The sequence below is a fragment of the Furipterus horrens genome, unplaced genomic scaffold, assembly GCF_987537825.1.
Source record: "Furipterus horrens unplaced genomic scaffold, mFurHor1.1.pri manual_scaffold_5, whole genome shotgun sequence".
NCBI classification, from domain to species: domain Eukaryota; kingdom Metazoa; phylum Chordata; class Mammalia; order Chiroptera; family Furipteridae; genus Furipterus; species Furipterus horrens.
Window position 1 is genome coordinate 117,935,687 of NW_028327175.1, and position 19,865 is coordinate 117,955,551.

Genomic DNA, 19,865 nt, shown 5'->3' on the forward strand with positions numbered 1-19,865 from the left:
CATTGATCCCAGAGTTAACAGATGCATTTTCCAGACTGACGGGTGGGCTACCAAAAACTCCCACACGCAAGAGTTAGACCAAAGCTTTATTTAAAGATAAGGAGAGCCGATTCCCCTGTCCCCCCACGGTCCTGGCGGCGTCGGCCTCAGGCTTGGGAATCCGGGCGTCCTGCGGACAGAAAACAGAATCAGGAATCTGACACCAGAGCACGCGGGAGACATCCAGAAGCCGCAATGCGTGTCGGGGCCTGGGTTTCACCTCCCCACACCGAGTAGGTGGTGAGCTGAGGCCCCTGGTGGCTCTGGGCGCCGAATCTCACCCACGGTCACAGGCAAAGCCGAAGGTGATTTTCAACCAACGCCGACCTCCCGCCCACCACCTAGCAAAGTATAAAGACACAGAAAGAAACTAAGGGACCTACCAGTAGCCCAAAGAGGCGCGGCTGTGACTTGCGCCAGCATTTATAGCACTCCGCTGTCACACAGATTCCGGGGCCTTGGACTCGCAGACGCGCAGGCGCATGCACGATCAGCAGGGGCGTGGCCACACAAAGCCAATCACAGGCTATCTTATAGATCCTTGGCCCACTCGCGATCAAGGCGGTACAGTGTAGTTCTCGCGGCACTTGGCGCTATACAAAAACTCCCTCCGCGGGCTCTTGGCTCTTTTTTTTTTTCCTCCAGGAAACACGTGAGTGTTTATGCTCTTTTTTGCGACTCAAGGGCCTGAGCGTTGGGAATCCGCGGACATCCGACTGACGTGATCCCAGTCTCGAGCGGGAGCCCAAGTCCAGGTGATCGCGAATGCCAAGATCTCATTGACTGGGTTTTTTTTTTTTTGTCGTTCACTTCAGCAAATGGCGGATGACGCCGGTGCTGCGGGAGGGCCTGGAGGCCCCGGGGGCCCCGGAATGGGAGGCCGCGGCGGCTTCCGAGGAGGATTTGGCAGCGGCATCCGGGGCCGAGGTCGCGGCCGGGGTCGGGGTCGGGGTCGAGGCCGTGGAGCTCGCGGAGGCAAGGCCGAGGACAAGGAGGTAGGTCCAGAGCGTGCGCGTGAGATGGGCCCGTGGACGGCACCGTGCAGTCTGCTTTTGTTATCGCCGCTTTTTACATTTCCAGTGGATCCCCGTCACCAAGTTGGGCCGCCTGGTCAAGGACATGAAAATCAAGTCCCTGGAGGAGATCTATCTTTTTTCTCTGCCCATCAAGGTAACGGGTTGGGTTCACTTTTCTCTTGTTGGGTCACTGGGCAGGTATAACCTTGGGGAGGCTCATTTGGCCTAGGGTGGAAGAATGAGATCTATCGCTGGGCCATTGAGGGGTTCCGGGCTTTGTTTGAGAGGTTATGAATGTGTAGGTTTAATCAGCCTGGAGAGAATAGACTGGTCAACCAGAATACCGGTTCTGCTAGGAAGCCAGGGGAAATCTCCTGATGACCAATGTTGATATTTTAAACATTTTTGTTACAAACCATATCTTGCAGGAATCTGAGATCATTGACTTTTTCTTGGGGGCATCCCTTAAGGACGAGGTTTTGAAGATTATGCCTGTGCAAAAGCAGACACGTGCAGGTCAGAGGACCCGGTTCAAGGTATGCCAGCTGTCTTGTCTTGCTGGCTGTGTCTGCCAAGGGGCTTTGTAAAACTCTCTCGGCTCTGCGTAGTTACACTTGCTTGCACACGTGTGACTTTCGTAATGGGGAGAGAGAGAAAGGATCTCCTCAGGACCTCAGGTTGGCCTCACAGTGGTCATTCTTTCCTGGAGGAGCGCAACAGGCTCTAAGCAGTGGTTAGTGATGCTGTGCAGGGCAGTGGACCACCAGCCACTTTAGTCTTTTCATAGGCATTTGTCGCCATTGGGGACTACAATGGACATGTTGGTCTGGGTGTTAAGTGCTCAAAGGAAGTAGCCACTGCCATCCGTGGGGCCATCATCTTGGCCAAGCTCTCTATTGTCCCTGTGCGGCGAGGCTACTGGGGGAACAAGATTGGCAAGCCCCACACCGTCCCTTGCAAGGTAGGCTGGGTGGTGGTGTGATTAATGGGGCCTTCAGTGGCAGACTCCCTCTTACTCCAGCCTTGACTCTTCAACCCTTCCAGGTGACTGGGCGCTGTGGCTCTGTGCTGGTGCGTCTCATTCCTGCCCCCAGGGGCACTGGTATTGTCTCAGCCCCTGTGCCCAAGAAGCTGTTGATGATGGCTGGTATCGATGACTGCTATACCTCAGCCAGGGGCTGCACTGCCACCCTGGGCAACTTTGGTAAGGGACCTACATATGGGCTATGGTCTCTTAGCTCTCCTTAATCAGTTTGGGTGGGTGGTGGCATGTTTTCAGGGAGAGGAAAGCCCTAAAAACACAGGAGACCAGCTCAAAGTGGCCTTAGCTTCTTTAGAGTCGGACAGTTTTTGTCTACACCTGGTGTCTTATTTTGGATGAATCCACTAATCCTCTTCCCTTTTCTAGCCAAGGCCACCTTTGATGCCATCTCTAAGACTTATAGCTATCTCACCCCAGACCTCTGGAAAGAGACTGTGTTCACCAAGTCTCCCTATCAGGTATTGTCTGCTCACCACCTCATTAATCTATATAAGTGCAGTGTGTGTCTGACTACAACTAAAGCCTTGTCTGTCTTTCTAGGAATTCACTGATCATCTTGTAAAGACCCACACCAGAGTTTCTGTGCAGAGGACCCAGGCTCCAGCTGTGGCCACCACATAATTTTGTACAAGGAAAATAAAGTGAATTAAGCCTGTTAATAACCATTGTCTCCCGTTCATTCATTAGTGTGTCAAGGTCAAGTGCTGAAGGTGACACCAAAAACAGGTTTCAGTACTCTTTATTTAACAGTAATGACAATCATGTGAGAGGGACTCAGGAGGTAGCAGCAGCAGCCTCTTTAGCAGCTTTTCTCTCCGCAAGCATCCTTTGCTTCTGTTTTGCCAGGCACTTTCTGGCAGAATAGTGGGCCCCTAGGTCATGATCTGGGAAAAGAGGTGGGGGGAAGGGGAGTCATGGGCCACTTCTCCCATGATGGGAAAAGGGGTCTTCATTGCAGCAAGGAAAGTCAAACAGCCAAGACACACACTGAGCAGGAAGGAAACCTGAGGCACAGTGATAATTCCATTACACCCTGCAAGGCTTTGGACAATGATATTTGTAGGAACCATTGCAGGTACATAGATTTAAAAACCACTGTCTTATTAGCAACTTTAAGCACACAACTGTGGAGACTGGAATATAGAGAGGGCTGGTGAGTTGGCTAGCAAAAAAGCAGGGGTCAGGCTAGGATGAGGCTCACTTACAACGGTCCTGGTAAGCCTTGGCCACCTGGGTGAACTGCTCCACCTCCTTGGCACAGTTCTGCCTGTAGCTCTCACCTTCCCTCTGCTGACAGGCCTTCAGCCTTTCCTGGATAATGTTGACAATTTCTTGGTCGACCTTGCTGAAAGAAAAAGGAACAAAAAAAAAGGTGGTTTACAAGGAATCCTTTCCCTATACCCAAGGAGAGGAGAAGGAAAGCAGGAGCTCTGTAGTCTGGTCCCACCATTCCCAGGATTTTGGCTGATCATCCTATGGCATCCCCAGGGAATGATGGCCCAGCATGATATGGCTGCTGTGCAAGGCTCAGTATTCCCACTCAGTCAAGGGCAGAACATACTAGTCTCTTCTCCATTGCATTTCTGCTTCAAACATGCACAAGACATCCTTTTCCTTGCACTCGGTGATGTCTGGCACCCGACGGAACTCCCGGTGGTAGTAGTAATACCTGTTCTTTGCATGCTGCTCCTCTATAAACTCTGTGGAGAGAAAACACCCCAGACTCAAAGGCCCCATTGGTTTGGACAGGTCACAGTTTAGATGGGCTCTTAGCTTTATTTTTCATAAGCCATGGGACATGTAAACATGAAAAACACAGGTTTCCCGTATATTCCAAACTTGTATAAAGACTGGCAAGTGGACTCTTGTGGGTGGGCTGGCACATACAGTCATGGGAAAGACTGAGCTACAATGGTAATGTCTAGGTTTAAGGAACTTCCTGTTACGGTGTCCCCACAATAACCCTATGGGGCAGGTTCTTAATTTACAGAAGCACAGAGGGAAGGCAGGATTCAGAATCCAGGGTCTGCAAGCCTACATTGCTACACCCTACCTACCAGCCAACTATCATTGTGTAGGCAGGGGCCATCAGCAGGGATTCTCATCTGCTGACCTGGCCTAAACTTCCCCATAGGAAATCAACAAGTCGGACCTAAGTGAAACCCGGACGTAAACCATTTTCTAGGAAATCACAACAACAAAAAAGAGGGAGCGGGCCCATTGCGGTATATTTTCCAGACCTTGGGAGTCTGGTTTGCTGACTTGATCCTCCCTAGCAAAAGAGCCACCAGAGCACACTATGCATCCCAAAGGTTTTGTTGAATGAATGAAATTAGTTAAATACATGGATGGGTCGCCTGGTACAATAGTGGCTGCGAGCAGAGCATACTCTTGCTGCTGCTCCCACGGGGCTGGCTGAACCACAAATTGGGCAACAACCACAAGTCACAGCACGTCTAGGTTCAGGGGACCTCAGCCATCACCTGACCATCCCGGTCATTCTGCAGGCATTTAGAGGGTTAGTGGAGAACCCCTGCATTTCAATACCCGTTTGCTGACGTCTACTGTGCACTAAGCAGGATGCAAGGCTTGAAGAGAGACTGGAGTCTTAACAAGCCCCAGGACACAATGATTACCATCAGCAAACAACCCCCAATACTTGGGCGAGGTTAGAAACCAGGAGTGCGTGGAGAGTTCCCCAAGCGGTGTGGGCCGGAGAGCACTGAGGTAGGAGGGGGAGTCCCCGGAGGCAAGCCTTGGGCTGCAGTGGGGGGTTTCTAAGTACGCGACAAGGCCCACAGATCTTCGAGTAAGAGCCACGGGTTGCGGCCGGAAAGTCATGAGGGCGAAGCCCGGGGTGCGGCGGGGTGTCCAGGCTGGGCTACGGGGTCCGGGGTACCGGACAGCGGCGAGGACCGGGTGTAGCCCGTACCTCTCACGAGGGTCACAGGCCGGTCCACGAGGAGGTCGAAGGCCTTCGTCAAGTAGGTGATGGGGTTGGGCAGCGAGGTCTGTGGGGAGGGCGCCGGCGTGCGGCGCGGGGGCGCAGGGTATACGTCCTTGTCCCAGCTGTCCGGCATGGCGCGGCTCACGGCGGAATCGTTCTAGGACACGAAGTACCGGCCCCCCCTCTGCCCGCAACCTAGTTCGTCCGCAGCAGAGGACGCCCCAGGGCGGCTGCGCCTGCGCAGGGCGGTAGGCGCCCGCGAGGCACCACGGGACTTGTTCTCCCGACACGCCTGTGTGTGGGCTCTGGCAACGCCTCAGAGCGCGGGCGCCCCCTCGTGGGACTGAAGCGCCATTACACAGGCGGCATCGGCCTCTATGGAGCGTCCTTGCTTACATTCAAAAGGAGACTGACAGAGAAATAAGTGAACTATTAAGTTCCGACGACGTGCAGGCCCGTGCCAAGTGCAGCAAGGAACAAGATGGACACAGCTGTGCTCTTCTGGAGAACTCAAGACGGTAGAGCAAACAAATAACGCTAAGTACTCTTCCAGGATGCCTTCCTGGATTGCTCATTCCCTCCAGGCCCTCCCTGGACTCCACTGTGCCTGCCATTGGCCTTGTGGGGGCTTGCCTGGAGCAGAGCAAGAGGCAGGGCTTGCCCTTCGAGGCCCCCACTTACAGGGAGAAGTGGCTTCTATCCTGGGCACAGGGTGCTCTGGTCCCATTCTGATGGTTTCATCCTGGCCCTGAGCACTGTTGTGCTCCTGAGGCACCTCCACTACCTAGAGCCCTGCTGGCTACCGTCTGTAATCTCCACACCTGGCATGGCCCCTCGTGGTCACTAGGGAAGGTGCTGGTCACTTCCTGTCCAAGGGCTGGCCCCAGGGATACAGCCATCAACTCTCTGGACACACAGAATTTGGAGTCACAGAAACATGAACTCTTTAAATCATGAACTTTTAAAAATATACACTCTCAGACCCAAAGAATCATAAGATTGATCTGCAACATGGGACTGCAAGAGGGGTCCCAATGGAGGCAGGGCTGAGCTGCTGCCATCGCCGTGATACCCTGATGGTGCTAAGGTGATGGCGTTCTGCTGCTGCCTGGGAGCAGAGGGACTCAAAGATCATGCAGCAGAAGCAGAAAAAGGCAAATGAGAAGAAAGAACCTGAGTAGTTCTGGGGCTCTATTCCAAACCTCTTGCCCTTGGCCTGTGTGCCTGGACCCAGCCCCACCACAGAGTGTCCTGTAGCACTCTAGCACCAGCGGCATTCCCTCTGCGCTGAACCTACATTGTTCTCTTCTGTGCTTCCTTCCCTCAGGTGGCCTCTCTCCCTGGGAACACTCCTGTGGTAGAAGGGGTTACCTCAAAGTATTAAAAGTAGCTTTGTAATTCAAAAACCACAAAAATAAAGAATTGTGACATTTTAATAGTACAGGATCTCAGCATTGAGTCATGCAAAATCCACAGACTCTCAGAGACATTTTAGGCCTATAAAACTCTGTTTCTACAGCTTCAGAACTTTATACCTATAGTCTTTGAATCAAAAGATAAAAGATTTCAATCCCATTTTCATTCAAAAGTTCAGTTCATAAAAGTATTTAAATGTTCTAGTATCACAGCTGTTACAGTCAAGGGATCCTGATATTGAATCAGCACCCTGGTGAGCCTCTGGGCACAGAGTCAACCCTCACCATCACCCCCAGCTCAGGCTCACAGCACTCAGGACAAGACAGGACAGGAATCTCCTCTGCCTCAATGCCAGCAAACTGGACTCAAACCCTTATCTTGGGCAGCTGCATGAAATAAGCCCCCCAGCCTGGGTTCCTTGCCTTTCATCAGGCCAAGTTGTTCCTGTCCTGGGGGTGAGTCTCACAAGAAAGAAAACAAAGTGGGTGTGACCCATTCCCAGGGCCCTTGAGGAAAGGAAGGCCAGCCTTGGCTCCAAGTGTCTCCACCCCAGGCTGTTCATTTGATGTCCCCCTACTGCCCCGCCCAGGCCAAGCCTTCTCCTGGCACCAGAGCCCACGCCTGCCATGGGAGATGACCAAAATTCCCTGCCAGGGGCTAAATCTGGGACCTGGCTGCTGCGTGTCCTGGCCCTGCCACTCGACCTCCAGCACCTGGCAGGAAGGCCCTTTCTCTTCTGACCTGCAGGGACTAGCCGCCATGGTCAGTGGGCTGGGGGACTGGAGCTGGAGCAAGCCAGCTTCCTGGGGAGGGGCAGGTGGGCCTCTGGAGTCTCCCCCAGCAGGGATAATCCTTGGGCTTGTGAAGGAGTAGGGGATTGGAGGGGACTGCAAGGGCCAGAGCTCGGCCTGTCAGGCCTAGAACATGCAAGGAGATGGACAGATGGCAGCAGTCCCCTGTCTCTGTAGCCCTAAGCACAATGTGGGCCTTCCTCTTCTGGGCCCAGCCAGGCTGAGCCCACTAAGGCAGGAAGCCTGTGGGTGAGAAGGGCTTGGTGCTGGCTCCTTTCATAAGACACTGTCCCTGGGCAAACCTTCTTTCCTGCAGGCAAATGAAGACACTGAAGGCCACCAAGCCACAATCTGGAGTCTATAGCTCCTTTCTCCAGGTTGGGCCCTGGGACCATCTAGCCATTTCACCAGGGTGACCCCAGTTCTGACTTCCATCTTATCTTGTCCCCAGTCCCACCGAAAGTTCTCTGCCCCTCGGCATGGACATCTGGGCTTCCTGCCCCACAAGAGGAGCCGCCGGCACCGGGGCAAGGTGAAGACATGGCCTCGGGATGACCCCAGCCGGCCTGTGCACCTCACAGCTTTCCTGGGTTACAAGGCTGGCATGACACACACTCTGCGAGAGATGCATCGGCCGGGGCTCAGTGAGTGACCACGGAGGGACACATGGTGGGGGGCAGGGGAAATTTGGACAGAACACCCCTCACTGCCAGAAGATTTAGAGAAACTTTCAAATGCTAGGGATCAGACTTGGACTTCAAGAGGGGAAATGGCCCCAGAAAGGGCAAGACCCTGCCCATGTAAATGGCAGTTAGAGGTCCTGCTTGTGGAAATGGCAGTCAGAGTGATGACCATCTGACACTGGCCTGTGGCCACCCCTTGAGGTGGGTTCTGTCATTGCCCTTAGTTTCCAGATGAGGAAATGGAGCAGTTATAAATAAAACTTGCCAGTGGCCTAGTTAGTAAGTGGAGTAGCTAGGAGTTAAAGGCAGGCATCTAATTATATATGGTTTTGAGATCATTGTAATTCACATATGGTTGTAAGAAACAATATAGAGAGATTCCATGCGCCCCTCACCCAGTTTCCCCTGATGGAAACCTCTTGTAAAGCTATAGGTCACAATAGGATGTTTGTTAACCCCTGCTTCCCCAGCTATATTTGTGTGCATGCATGTATATCTAATTCTATATGGCTCTGTGGAGATGTGTGTACCCATCACCTTGGAATATTCCATCCTCACCTGGGTTCCCCTGGTGCCCTTTTATAGCCACAGTCACCCCTCCCCAACCTTTTGGCAACCACTCACCTGCTTTTTATCTCTCCTAATATATTTTTTAAACATATATTTCTTTTACTTTGTATCAGCCTCAGTAATAACATCTATAAAATTGTGCATTTTGGACAAGTTATAGGTTTCTTCTTTGAACTCATCAACATACATTTATAAGCATTAAAATTAAAAAATGATCATTTGTGCCTCACTAAAGGAGGCCTGACCCCACCCTTTGGGGAATGCTGCCGTGGCTGTTGCTCTCCTAGCCCATTCCCAGATGGCCTGGTGGGGAAACTGAGGCAGGGAAAAGAAGGCTTGCCTGAGAGCTCAGTGTCTGACCAGCAGCTGCTCCATGCCACAGCACAGCAAGGAGAGAAAAAGCGGGGAGCTGGAGGTCAGCGAGGGCTCTGGTTGATAGGTCCTCTGTCCCCAGCAGCCCCTAGGCTGTGGTGCTTTATCCTCCTTCAGGCAGGGGGTGAGGCAGTTGGCTCTTCCACTCTATCCCCCTTCCCATGGGCCCAGGAGGCTCTCCACCATGCCCATCTTTGGGTCTTATCCAGAAATTTCCAAGCGGGAGGAGGTGGAGGCTGTGACAATTGTGGAGACGCCACCGCTGGTGGTGGTGGGCATCGTGGGCTATGTGGCCACCCCTCGAGGCCTGAGGACCTTCAAGACCATCTTTGCAGAACACCTCAGTGATGAGTGCCGCCGGCGCTTCTACAAGGACTGGTGAGGGCCCTGCGGTGGACCCTGTGTGGGCTGGTGGAACCGCTGGGGATGGGTGGGCCCTTCACCCCCCACCTCTGTGCTGGAATGATGGGGTTGGGTAGGAGGAGAAGTGCCAACAGTGTGTGGAAGGCAGGGAAGTATGTGTGAGTGTGTGAAGGGATGCTTTTAATTCAGTAAAAGATGAGTATTAGCAGGCTGGAGAGGAAATTGGGACAGAGGAAAAAGTGGAAGCAGGTATTCTAATCCTCAAGGTTAATCAAGGAACTAATTTGATGAAATGTCAGAATTGGACCCGAGCTTCCTAGCATCCAGGGTGAAAAGGGCAACAGCCAAATGACAAGCTGGTCTCATCAGAGAGAAGGGCATTCTCAGGTCTGAAATCTTCCCTGGCACAAGTCCTGAAAGGGAAGGCACCCTTCCTCCCCTGCCTGAGTAACCTCACAGGCACACTCCTCCTTATGTGGGCAGAGGCACAGCCCAGCCCTGGCCCTCTATGGGCCCTAAAGTCAGAGCGGGCTGTGTGACTACGGGCAAGGTGTCTGACCTCTTAAAGCCTGTATCACCTGTCACCTTCAGGCATGCCACAGACACCAACAGATGGAGACAGGAGTGGCCCCTGCATCTTGGGGCTGCTGTGAGGATTAGATGAGCAAAGTGGATGAAGGGCCCAGCATGGAGGAAGTGCTCGGTGAACACTAGCTAACCTCGTTTTCTCTATTATTATTGTTACCGACTTGCCCCTCATCCAGGGAATTTTGAGCTTTGTGAACCTTGGCTTCTTCATCTGTAGAAAGTGGATAATAGTGCCCACCATCCAGATTTCCAGTGAGTGTTAGGAACAATGTACAGTACCAGCTGTTTGCTTCAGAAGTGAGATTAGCAGGCATATCAGTGTGGGCAGGTGGCCCACATGGCCCTTCCCAAACCTCCTGCACATCTGCCACTCACCTCAGGCCCCAGGAGGAAGGGAGAATGCTCAGTTTACAGAGAAGGAAACTGAGGCACAGAGAGGGAGGGACAGCCTGGAGCCAGCCCAGAGACTCTAGGGAGGGCCTGGCAGTGGCCTCCCCCGGGGAAGGAAAGGAGGAAGGAAGGAGACATTTACTGGTCTAAGACCCATGCTTGGTGGGTGGCAGGTGGGCAGAGCCCTGGGGAACCACCCCAGAGCTGGCCCCTCTGAGCATCCTCTGTGTGTGGCTCAGGCACAAGAGCAAGAAAAAAGCCTTTACCAAAGCCTGTAAGAGGTGGCGCGATGCCGACGGCAAAAAGCAGCTTCAGAAAGACTTTGCCGCCATGAAGAAGTACTGCAAGGTCATTCGGGTCATTGTCCACACCCAGGTCAGTCCCCTAGCCCCAGTCACAGCCAGTCAGCCGATTCATCCCTGGGCTCACCCTCCTTCACCTCAGCCTGAAGGAGCCCTGGCAAATGTCAGCCTAAAAATACCATGAGCCCTGGGCACAGGACCAAAGGGTTGGCTGCCTGCAGATCCAGGGATGAGATAGGGTCAGTGCATTCGGAGGGCTGTGGGGTATCGGCCATGCCAGTGGTCAATCAAGGCCTTGAAATGCCCCAAAGCGCTTGGCTTGTCTACTAAATGTTCAGTATGGAAGGCCAGCTAGCTGCCTCCCTGTGGGTTCTGGGACAAGTGTGTGTGTGAACCCACATCTGTACATAGGGTCTGGTTTGATGTGGGCTGACAGGTTACCCTCTGGCTTATTCTGGAACATTCCTTAGCATCTAGTCCTCTGGGAAGCTTTTCATAGGTCCTGAGCAAGGACACTCTTCCCTCCTCCCACCCCCTGCTCAGTTACTCTCACACTTGCAGTTCCTGGTTACCTGTGTCATTAGTTAATTTCCATCTCCCTTGAGCTCCAGTGAGGCAGGGGCCATCTGTTCAGTGTTGTGTCCCTAGAACCCACCAAGAGCCTTGTATGCAGAGGTGCTCCATAAGTACTCATTGTTGAGCACTATGCTGTGATCTAATGGTATTCCTGCTTCTACCTGTGCATCCCCACCTGATTTCAGCCTGCGCCTCATAGAGCAGCAGCTAGAGATGTTTAAAAACATGAAACAGATTACATTAGACCCTGCCTGGCCAGGCATGGGGATAACTGCTGAATGAATGCAGGCATGCAAGCGTGCTAAGGGTAACTAGCTGGTTATACTGAATCTTCAAATGGGGGATTTCACCCTCTGGGAATTGACTGGACATGCTGTGTCCTGCAGATGAAGCTGCTGCCCTTCCGGCAGAAGAAGGCCCACATCATGGAGGTCCAGCTGAATGGTGGCACAGTGGCTGAGAAGGTGGCCTGGGCACAGGCCCGACTGGAGAAGCAGGTGCCGGTGCACAGTGTGTTCAGTCAGAGTGAGGTCATTGATGTCATTGCTGTCACTAAGGGCCGCGGCATCAAAGGTAGGGCTGGGTGAAGAGGGCAGCTCCCAGAAGGCTGCCTGGAGGGGATGGAGGCCAGACTGCCCTCTCAGCCACCAGTACCTCCCCCCTGCAGGGGTCACAAGCCGCTGGCACACCAAGAAGCTGCCTCGGAAGACCCACAAGGGGCTTCGAAAGGTGGCCTGCATTGGTGCCTGGCACCCTGCACGAGTGGGCTGCTCCATCGCCCGGGCTGGGCAGAAGGGCTACCACCACCGCACAGAGCTCAATAAGAAGGTGTGTCCAAAGGCCTGGTGCAGGGGGATGTTGCGACCAGACCCCAGTCAGTGGAGTAAATGACCCAGATACTGCCTGGCCCCCCAAAGGCTCTGAAATGAACCCACCAGTGCCTGGGTCTAAGCCCACAGCTGATGGGTGTGGACATATTGCTGGCCCCAGAGGCCACCTGCTGCCCTCAATGTGCCCCGTTCTCCTGACAGATCTATCGCATTGGCCGGGGGTTGCACACAGAGGATGGGAAGCTGGTTAAGAATAATGCATCCACCAGCTACGACATGACCGACAAGTCCATCACGCCATTGGTGAGGGTGGGCAGGCAGTTTGGCTCAGGGGGCCTGATGAGCATGTGTGGGACAGGGGTGCGGGGTGCTGCAATGTCACAAGAACTTAGGCTCCACCAAGCAGCTGCCTGGTGGAACAAACCCCTCTCTGAGCTCCTCTGCAGATAGCTTATACTCCAGCTGCTGTCATGGGGTGCAGAATGCAGCAGCTCTGACTGTGACCTTGGAGGCAGGCTATCTGGGTTTGAACTCCAGCTGCTGTATGTGCTGGAGCATGTGACTCCACCCCTCTGAGCCTCAGTTTCCCCTGTGTGAAATGCAGATTGTTAAATGAGATACTGCAGGAGAAGGCTTTGGGTGGGCTCAGATACTGCTTTGGTCAGTGATAGAGGATTTCACCCCTTGGCCAGGAGCCACCAGTGGCTCCTTCCTGTTACAGCAGAGTGTGGGAGTTCTCCCAGGGTTCTCAGCTGCCCTTTAACTCAGTCTGGACCCTGACACACATCCTCACAGGGTGGCTTCCCTCATTATGGGGAAGTCAACAACGACTTCGTCATGCTGAAGGGTTGCATCGCGGGAACCAAGAAGCGGGTCATCACACTGAGGAAGGTCAGGGCAGTCAGTGTGTTGGGGAGCTGGGGAGCAGGAGCCTCATGGGCTTTGGGAGGAGTGGGTGGCTGTCCTGCCTTGTCCTTTAGCCTGCTTTGAAGAGGGATCGGGATGGGGAGAGCAAAAATGGAGGGGTTCTGACAGAAGATGGGTAGGTGGGCTGGGGTTTAGTGGAGGGGGTGGGGACTTCCATCTTGAAGCTCTCCTCTCCCGGATCCCCAGTCCCTCCTGGTGCACCACAGCCGCCGGGCCCTGGAGAATATTGAACTAAAGTTCATTGACACCACCTCCAAGTTTGGACATGGCCGCTTCCAAACAGCCCAAGAGAAGAGAGCCTTCATGGTGAGTTCCTTTCCTTTCTCTGGAGCTCAGACTTCACATCCCCCCTGCTCCAGAATAGCGAAGCTCAAATTGGGGTGGCGGGATGCCCTCACACTCAACCATAGGAGGGGCTTTTAGGAGTCCAGACCTGGGCATTGACTCTTGCTGGAAAAGAAGGTAGGGGAGGGACGATGGTGGCAGAGGGTGGTAGGGTTGGCTCTGGGTAATTCAAGCGGCTGGCCGAGGACAGTATTCTGAGCCAGATCCCTGTGACTAACGCTCCTCCTGCTCCCTACCCCCACAGGGTCCCCAGAAGAAGCATCTTGAGAAAGAAAAGTCAGAGACCTCAGGAGACTTGTAGGTGTATTGGGATGGAGCGAGCCTGAAAGAAGCGCGCGCTACCTCCACCTGTCCCCTTTGTCTAATAAAGGCTGGAGGCAACTCTTCCCGTAGTGTCTGAGTTTAGGGCAACGAAAGGCCGGTGGAAGGGGTGTGGCATGGGTCTGAGCGCGGGGAAGGGAGAGCACACCCGGTTCGGCCACCACTCCCAAACCCAACGCAGCTCAGCGGCGCAGCCTGGCGCTGGGCCTCGGGGACGCAGCACAGGGGTGATTCTTAGGAGTCGCCAGTGGGCAGGGCCTGCTGGGAAGACTTGAGCAGGTAGGTCTTCTGGAGGGTGCAGGGCCTCAGGCAGGAGGAAACCGGAACCCTCGTCGCGATTGGTACGCGGGAAGGGGTCGGCCCTCTGGAGGCGGGCCCCGCAGGGGTGTCCCGGCGTTCCTGGGCGTGATTGGTCCTCTGGAGGGGGCGGTGCCTCGGGGCTGGGCGCAGGCCGAGAGTTCTTAGGTCGGTGGCCTCAGATCTGGCTGAAGCTACAACGATCGTACTGCGGTCCCATCGCGCCATGTCTTTCTGCAGCTTCTTCGGGGGCGAGGTTTTCCAGAACCACTTTGATCCGGGTACAACGTCTGACTTCCTGGGAGAGGAGCGGGGAGGGGGCGCACATTAGACGGGGCGTCTCTGCTCTTGGGTGGTGATGGAGCCTTGGAACCCCGGGAATGGGGCGGGGGCAAGTGTGATCGCGTGGGAAGGAGCGCATATAAAGGGGATCACGGAGGAAAGAGGAGTCTGGGGGCTCGGACAGTAGGGGTACTTGAGGGGAGGAGGGCGTTAGAAAGAGGAATTCACTCTCCTCGAGGAGGAAAGACTTTGAGTGTGAGCGTGGCCGTTTCCGGGAGGAATCTGTGGGGTCTGAGTACGTGGGGGTGGTGGGAGATCCGGATCAGGATCTGGACGTAAGAGGGACGCGGTGGAAGGAGGTCTTGTCCAGGGGCAACTCCTGTGATAGGACTGCCCTTCCTGGCGGCTGCTCGCTTTCTCTGATGTGACCCCTGCCCTTTCCCCTCCCGTTTTTCTGGGACCCGTGGAGTGAGCCGGCAAGCCCTGAACGTCCTGTTCGGGTTAGAATGTGCTGGCCCAAGTGCTTCCCCCACCCATCTCAGAGCCCTGGGGTTGGGTAACAGGAGTGCCACTAGGTCACCAGTGGTCAGTGTAGTGACCTTTGACCGGACAGCCTGAGCGGGGTTGGAGGTTGGGGGCGGGCGTGGTTTGTGTCTTGGCAACCCTCAGTCCCCCGCCAGACTTTGAGAAGCCCTGGAGTAAGTACCGTTCTGGGCTGTGCTGCCTGGTAATGGACTAATTTGGTAAAAACATGCCACAGGCAAGACTAAGACTGCAGCTTACTTAGGATGGGGATCTGTCGGGTATCAGCTTTCTAAAAGGCTAGGCTCTGACACTGAGCATTTATGGATATCAAATGTGACATAAGGCCCTCTGGGCAAAACCCTCCCCTGAGACCCTCTGGCTATGGGACCTTAAGGCTGCTCTGCCAAGCCAGGAGTGGTAACTCCACTTCCATAGCAGCTTCTGGTGTCTCTTTGCTTCCTCCTCCAGTTACTAGTAAAAGCCATGTAGTTCACAAACTCCAAGGGAGGCTCTCCCCAGGCCAGGCAGTGGGTAAGGGGTACCTGTTCCTGTTTTGCAAGTGAGTTTCACAACCTTTCTTCAGCCCTTAAAGTGATCTTTTGAGGATAGATTAAAACCTGTTCTCCCTGGTCCTCTGTCTTCCTGTGCCCCCTGTCTAACCTGGAGGCCTTTTCTCTGAGACCGTTCTCTTCGGGCAGAGAGAGCAGGCCAGTGGATGGGATCTAGCTCAAGGTTTCGCCGGGCTGCAGGACAGCCACTTGGGGACGGAGCGGGGATAGGTGGTCGTGCTGGCCCTGTCAGAGCCCCAACTGTGTGGTGCCTATGAGGGGTGGGAGTGCTATGTCCTCACCAGACTCCCTGGGTGCTTCCTGGTTGCACATCTGAGTGATTTGTATCACCGAGCTTCAGGTTCCTCATCTGTACAATGGGTAGGTCTGCATCAGAGGGGTGTTGAGAAGAGTCAGTAAGATAAGTGTGAAAAGTGACTCTCCTGATCTCCGGCACATACCAAGAACCACCAAATGTGAGTTCAGGGGTATGTCTTCTCCACAAATTCAACACCCAGGTGGGGGTATGGGGGAGATGTGCAGCCCGCTCTGCGAGTGGGGAGAGTGCTGTTTTATACTGCATCCAAGGATTTGGGAGCTCATGTCAAAGAAGCAGCATCTCTGCTTCTGCCTCTCATTCCACCTCCAGGTATCTATGTGTGCACTAAGTGTGGCTACGAGCTCTTCTCTAGCCGTGCAAAGTATGCTCACTCGTCCCCATGGCCAGCCTTCACTGAGACTATCCATGCTGACAGTGTGGCCAAGCGTCCAGAGCACAATCGGCCTGAAGCTTTAAAGGTGAGTGGTAGCAGTAGGGGGTGTGAAGGAGAATGTTGGCCACCCCTTCCTTCCTCTGCTACCCCCGCAGCTCTAGGGGCTTTGAGTCTGTCTATCCCAGGCCTCTGGCCTCAGCCAGGGAAGCTGCCACCTCAGATTATTGGGAGAGGTTGGGGTCCTGGTGGGAACAGGAAAATAGGATGACTTTCTTTCACAGGCTCCAGGATGGAGGTCAGCATCTCCTGCCAGCAGTTACCTTGGGAAATGGGCTTGGCGTGGACATTGTCCGCTGGTGGCAGGAGGGGACATTGCTGTGGCTGGTTTTTTGGCTGAAAGCTCACGTGGCTGTTTTGTGCTCCTCCCAGGTCTCCTGTGGCAGGTGTGGCAATGGGTTGGGACATGAGTTCCTGAATGATGGCCCTAAGCAGGGGCAGTCACGCTTTTGAATATTCAGCAGCTCGCTGAAGTTTGTCCCTAAAGGTGAGCTTACCATCAGGCAGCTGGACACAGACAGGCCTGTCACACATTTTAGAGGCCCTGGGCAGGGGGCACACTATTTTCATCCACTGACAGTGACAAAGCATGGGGGCACCAAAGCATGATGCCCAGGACTGCCCAGAACCACCCCCAAAAAATAGCTGCAGGACAGGGACGGAGGATCAGATGTCCTGCCCCCTGTGCCTGGTTGATTACATGTGTCCCTAAAAGGGATGTCTGAGGGTGGATGTGGCAAAGGGTTTTCTCCAGAAGCCTGGCTCTTCCCACTGACTGGAGTGGGAGGCAGGGCACGTAGTAATAGCTCAAATATGCACTCCTGTTGGCAGTATTATTATTCATAGTTTGTTTTGGGAAGCTGTATTTCATTTTCCTGCATTTTATCTGAGCTCAGTGTTCTCTAGCCTTTGTTCTCCTGCTCACACAAATGCTCACAAATCACCACACGTCTGTTTGCACACCCAGCCACCCTCAGGACTCCTCCCAAATTTTTGTAGCTCAAATCCCAGCATCTCACTTGCCACCTGCAATACTGTGGCCAGTCCCTAGTTTGTTTCATCCTCTGTGAAACAGGACTGTTGACAGCCCTAACTGGGGGTTAAACTAGGGTGTCCGTAGGGGCTCATGCATAAGGTTCGATGATGTTTTTGTCCTTTTGTAGTTAGATATTCATCCTCTGTCTGTATGTAGGAAGAAGAGGCTCTGGGTTGTGATGGGGCACACAGACTCCCTTAAGCTGGGTGTCTGGGTCCTCCTGGTTCCCCCAGCTTGCAGGCTGGAGTGGAGGGGGTTAGCACAGAGAATGGCATCTGAAACATAATTGAGCAAGAATTGATTTTCTCTTGCCTCCTTTTTTCTTTCAGACAAAGAAACTTCTGCCTCCCAGGGGAAGTAGGTGGGCAGCCCTCCACCATCCGAATTGGGTACTGCATGGTGGCCACACTCTGGCCATCCTAACTTGGAATTGGAACCCCAGACATTCAGACAAGGAGGGGGCTGGTGGCTGAAACATCAGGATGGCTCACAAGGCCTTGGCTCTGCACCAGTTCTCCTTGGGAAAAGTGTTAGATGGCCACTTCTGGCTCATATGTTGCTGCCAGGACGGGCCTGGAGGACCTGGCTTTGAGCTCATCTGGGCTTCATGTAGGTGGGCTCTAGGCCTGGCTCATCTGTGAGTGGCAGTGTGCCCCACCATTACTTCTCCTCAGCCCACTGCCCTCTCCCTGCCTGTTGGGACTCACAGCTGCAGGGCCCAATGCTAAGATGAACTCTGGCCCTCACCAAAGCTGGTGCCCATCTCCCTTAAGCTGTGCTAGGAGACAGAATGCAAATGGAGGAGGTCCCAGCCAGCTGCTCCAACCGCAGTCACTGCATGATTCATTCTGGTTAAACCCTTTCAGGCAGCCAGGGTGTTGATGATCTGTGACCTGTGAGGGGAGCGGGCTGAGGGCAAAGACCATTGGTCTCTTAGTTACAATAAGAGAAATCCTGATCTCTGTTTCACAATCTGTGTGGCTGCTTCTTGCCTCATTCGGGTTTAGGAAAACATCTATTGCTTCATTACCTTGATTGTACAAGGTTGGGGGCCCTGGAGCTCACAGTCTGCAGTCCACACCTTCCCAGGGCACAGTGACCATGCTTGCCCGCACATGTGCTGAAGCTCTTGCAATCTGGGATCCTCTCTGGAGTAATTAGGCGGAGACGAATAAGCAAATAAAACCCAGTCCTGCTCTGTTTATTAACAACATCAGAGATGCCAGGATACAAGGGTCAGGATTTGCACAGTTGTTTCATTTGTTTCATAAATATTTATTGAGCATCTGCTTCATGCCAGGTTCTAGCCTCGGTGCTGGGGCTGTAGCCATGTGCAAGACAGATGGGGCCCGCAAGGTCTTATGGCATAGTTGAGGAGACAGAAAATTCATGTCATATTATGAGAAGGGCCTATAGTGGAGTAATGATGCTAGGATTTGTGGAGGGGGTGATTAGGGGGCTGGCGCTTTGTTTGCCTCCAGTGGTCAGGGAGGAGGATGCTGAGGAGGACTCATCACAACTTGGCAGTGACAGGTGAGGGAAGCAAGGAGGAGCTTCCCAGGCAGAGGCACAGCACAAGCAAAGGCACACTTGGCATGCCCTGGGCCCTGTGGGGGGAGGTGCAAAATGTGACCTATTAGGAGGTGCGCTTTACTAAAGAACTACATGATTTTTGCAATTTATAATGACAAATCTGGGGAATGTGTATGGGAATAAATATCAAGGGGTGGGATAATGGTGGAAAGAACATAAAGTTGGACCAGGCTGAATTTATTGATACGGGCTCACTGAGCAGAGATTCTGGATTTAATATTGAGGTTAGATAGGGTTCTGACAGAGTTTAGTTGGCTGAAATACAGCCCAAGGTGGCCCACACTAAATGGAGTTGAAATGCCAGACCTATCTTAGTCCACTTTAGAGAAAGATATCCAAAGGCTTAGGGAGATTGGAATGTTACAGTGGATTTGTCATTTAAGACCCAAGCTGGGAGTGTCTGGGGGACACACATTTTACCGCCATTGTGAGGGGAGCACCAGCATCCCAGAAGAGCTCTGTGATCACTTTTCAGTGTAGGCTAGAACTGACAAGAGAGCTGCTGCCATGGAATTGGGAAACCTAAACACAGTGAGATGTCAGGGTCCAAGTGGAGGTACACTTAATGGCCAGTGACAAGGTGGGTGTGGTTACCATAATAGCAGAGTCAAAGCAGCAATTGCATTGGCTAGTTGATCATGATGTCCTTAAAAGTAAAACAGATGGGAAGCATACCGAATTTTTACTTGATCTGTGTAAGCAGAAGTGTTCTAGGTCAACTGAACAAAAGTCTTAACTTGAATCATAAAACAAGAGTCATGACCCCGCAATCAATTCCCAGACTTGAGCGAGTTTACAGACCCAGATCTCCTTGAATAAAGGAGAGGCCAGGACTCCTTAAGAAAGAACCATTGTATGCTGCCAAAATGTATACCATTAGTCTTTCTTCCAGTCTTTCTTAAAGGGACCTACAACCTTTTACCAGAGTGCCTGTGCAGGAAAAAGAAAATAATCAGACATTTTGAGGACTTCTGGACATTGGCTCTAAACTGATACCATCCAGGAGACACAAACATCGCTGTATCAGAGTACGGGCTTGTAGAGGGCTTGTGGAGTTTTAGCTCAGGTCCATTTCACAGTAGGTCCCCAAACCCATCCTGTGGTTATTCCCCCAGTTCTGAAAGCGTAATTGGAATAGACACACTCCAGCTGGAAGCACCTCTACATAGGGAAGAGGAGCTGGGCCCACAGTTGTGAGGGCAAAGGTGTTGAGGTAGGAGTGGCTGGGGAGGGAGGAGGACTGTGAGGCCGCTGTGTTGCTGGCCTGTAAATTCTGCTAATTCCTCAATCATGGGA

The 19,865-nt window shown here is 53.2% G+C and overlaps 4 protein-coding genes, 1 long non-coding RNA gene and 2 other non-coding genes across 7 annotated transcripts; 4 read left to right on the forward strand and 3 right to left on the reverse strand.

Annotated features, from left to right (window-relative positions):
* Positions 1–73: 73 nt before the first annotated feature.
* On the reverse strand, positions 74–679 carry LOC150009462 (uncharacterized). Its single transcript, XR_016511172.1, has 2 exons — positions 423–679; positions 74–169 (listed from the first exon to the last, which is right to left on the reverse strand). It is a non-coding gene; the product is annotated as an uncharacterized LOC150009462 (long non-coding RNA).
* LOC150009463 (small nucleolar RNA ACA64) lies at positions 237–360 on the reverse strand. The gene has a single exon (XR_016511620.1). It is a non-coding gene; the product is annotated as a small nucleolar RNA ACA64 (small nucleolar RNA).
* A 35-nt stretch (positions 680–714) lies between the features above and the next one.
* Positions 715–2,759, forward strand: RPS2 (ribosomal protein S2). The gene is made up of 7 exons (XM_090277261.1): positions 715–1,034; positions 1,120–1,209; positions 1,484–1,591; positions 1,843–2,016; positions 2,100–2,259; positions 2,464–2,555; positions 2,638–2,759. Exons 1-7 carry the CDS (start codon positions 858–860, stop codon positions 2,716–2,718), a joined length of 882 nt encoding a protein of 293 aa, XP_090133387.1. The 5' UTR covers positions 715–857; the 3' UTR covers positions 2,719–2,759.
* On the forward strand, positions 1,644–1,777 carry LOC150009465 (small nucleolar RNA SNORA64/SNORA10 family). The gene has a single exon (XR_016511603.1). It is a non-coding gene; the product is annotated as a small nucleolar RNA SNORA64/SNORA10 family (small nucleolar RNA).
* A 61-nt stretch (positions 2,760–2,820) lies between the features above and the next one.
* Positions 2,821–5,284, reverse strand: NDUFB10 (NADH:ubiquinone oxidoreductase subunit B10). The gene is made up of 4 exons (XM_090277262.1): positions 5,030–5,284; positions 3,659–3,797; positions 3,303–3,442; positions 2,821–2,981 (listed from the first exon to the last, which is right to left on the reverse strand). The coding sequence occupies exons 1-4, from the start codon at positions 5,175–5,177 to the stop codon at positions 2,872–2,874; spliced, it is 537 nt and encodes a 178-aa protein (XP_090133388.1). The 5' UTR covers positions 5,178–5,284; the 3' UTR covers positions 2,821–2,871.
* Positions 5,285–7,179: 1,895 nt separating this feature from the next.
* RPL3L (ribosomal protein L3 like) lies at positions 7,180–13,583 on the forward strand. Its single transcript, XM_090277263.1, has 10 exons — positions 7,180–7,222; positions 7,703–7,895; positions 9,086–9,254; positions 10,457–10,592; positions 11,482–11,668; positions 11,763–11,923; positions 12,127–12,228; positions 12,721–12,816; positions 13,039–13,158; positions 13,442–13,583. Exons 1-10 carry the CDS (start codon positions 7,220–7,222, stop codon positions 13,496–13,498), a joined length of 1,224 nt encoding a protein of 407 aa, XP_090133389.1. The 5' UTR covers positions 7,180–7,219; the 3' UTR covers positions 13,499–13,583.
* A 366-nt stretch (positions 13,584–13,949) lies between these two features.
* On the forward strand, positions 13,950–17,948 carry MSRB1 (methionine sulfoxide reductase B1). Its single transcript, XM_090277264.1, has 4 exons — positions 13,950–14,096; positions 15,820–15,968; positions 16,313–16,427; positions 17,306–17,948. Exons 1-4 carry the CDS (start codon positions 14,042–14,044, stop codon positions 17,335–17,337), a joined length of 351 nt encoding a protein of 116 aa, XP_090133390.1. The 5' UTR covers positions 13,950–14,041; the 3' UTR covers positions 17,338–17,948.
* Positions 17,949–19,865: the final 1,917 nt, after the last annotated feature.

Bases quoted from the DNA above. Each gene is read 5' to 3' on its own strand.
- NDUFB10 (XM_090277262.1), bottom strand. From the start codon at position 5,177: ATGCCGGACAGCTGGGACAAGGACGTATACCCTGCGCCCCCGCGCCGC. The intron at 3,798-5,029 runs GTACGGGCTACA...TTCTCTCCACAG, and splicing joins GCCTGTGACCCTCGTGAGAG to AGTTTATAGAGGAGCAGCAT. The intron at 3,443-3,658 runs GTATGTTCTGCC...TTTTTCTTTCAG, and splicing joins ATGCAATGGAGAAGAGACTA to CAAGGTCGACCAAGAAATTG.
- RPS2 (XM_090277261.1), top strand. From the start codon at position 858: ATGGCGGATGACGCCGGTGCTGCGGGAGGGCCTGGAGGCCCCGGGGGC. The intron at 1,035-1,119 runs GTAGGTCCAGAG...TTACATTTCCAG, and splicing joins GCAAGGCCGAGGACAAGGAG to TGGATCCCCGTCACCAAGTT. The intron at 2,260-2,463 runs GTAAGGGACCTA...TCCCTTTTCTAG, and splicing joins TGCCACCCTGGGCAACTTTG to CCAAGGCCACCTTTGATGCC.
- RPL3L (XM_090277263.1), top strand. The intron at 10,593-11,481 runs GTCAGTCCCCTA...TGTGTCCTGCAG, and splicing joins GGGTCATTGTCCACACCCAG to ATGAAGCTGCTGCCCTTCCG. The intron at 11,669-11,762 runs GTAGGGCTGGGT...TCCCCCCTGCAG, and splicing joins TAAGGGCCGCGGCATCAAAG to GGGTCACAAGCCGCTGGCAC.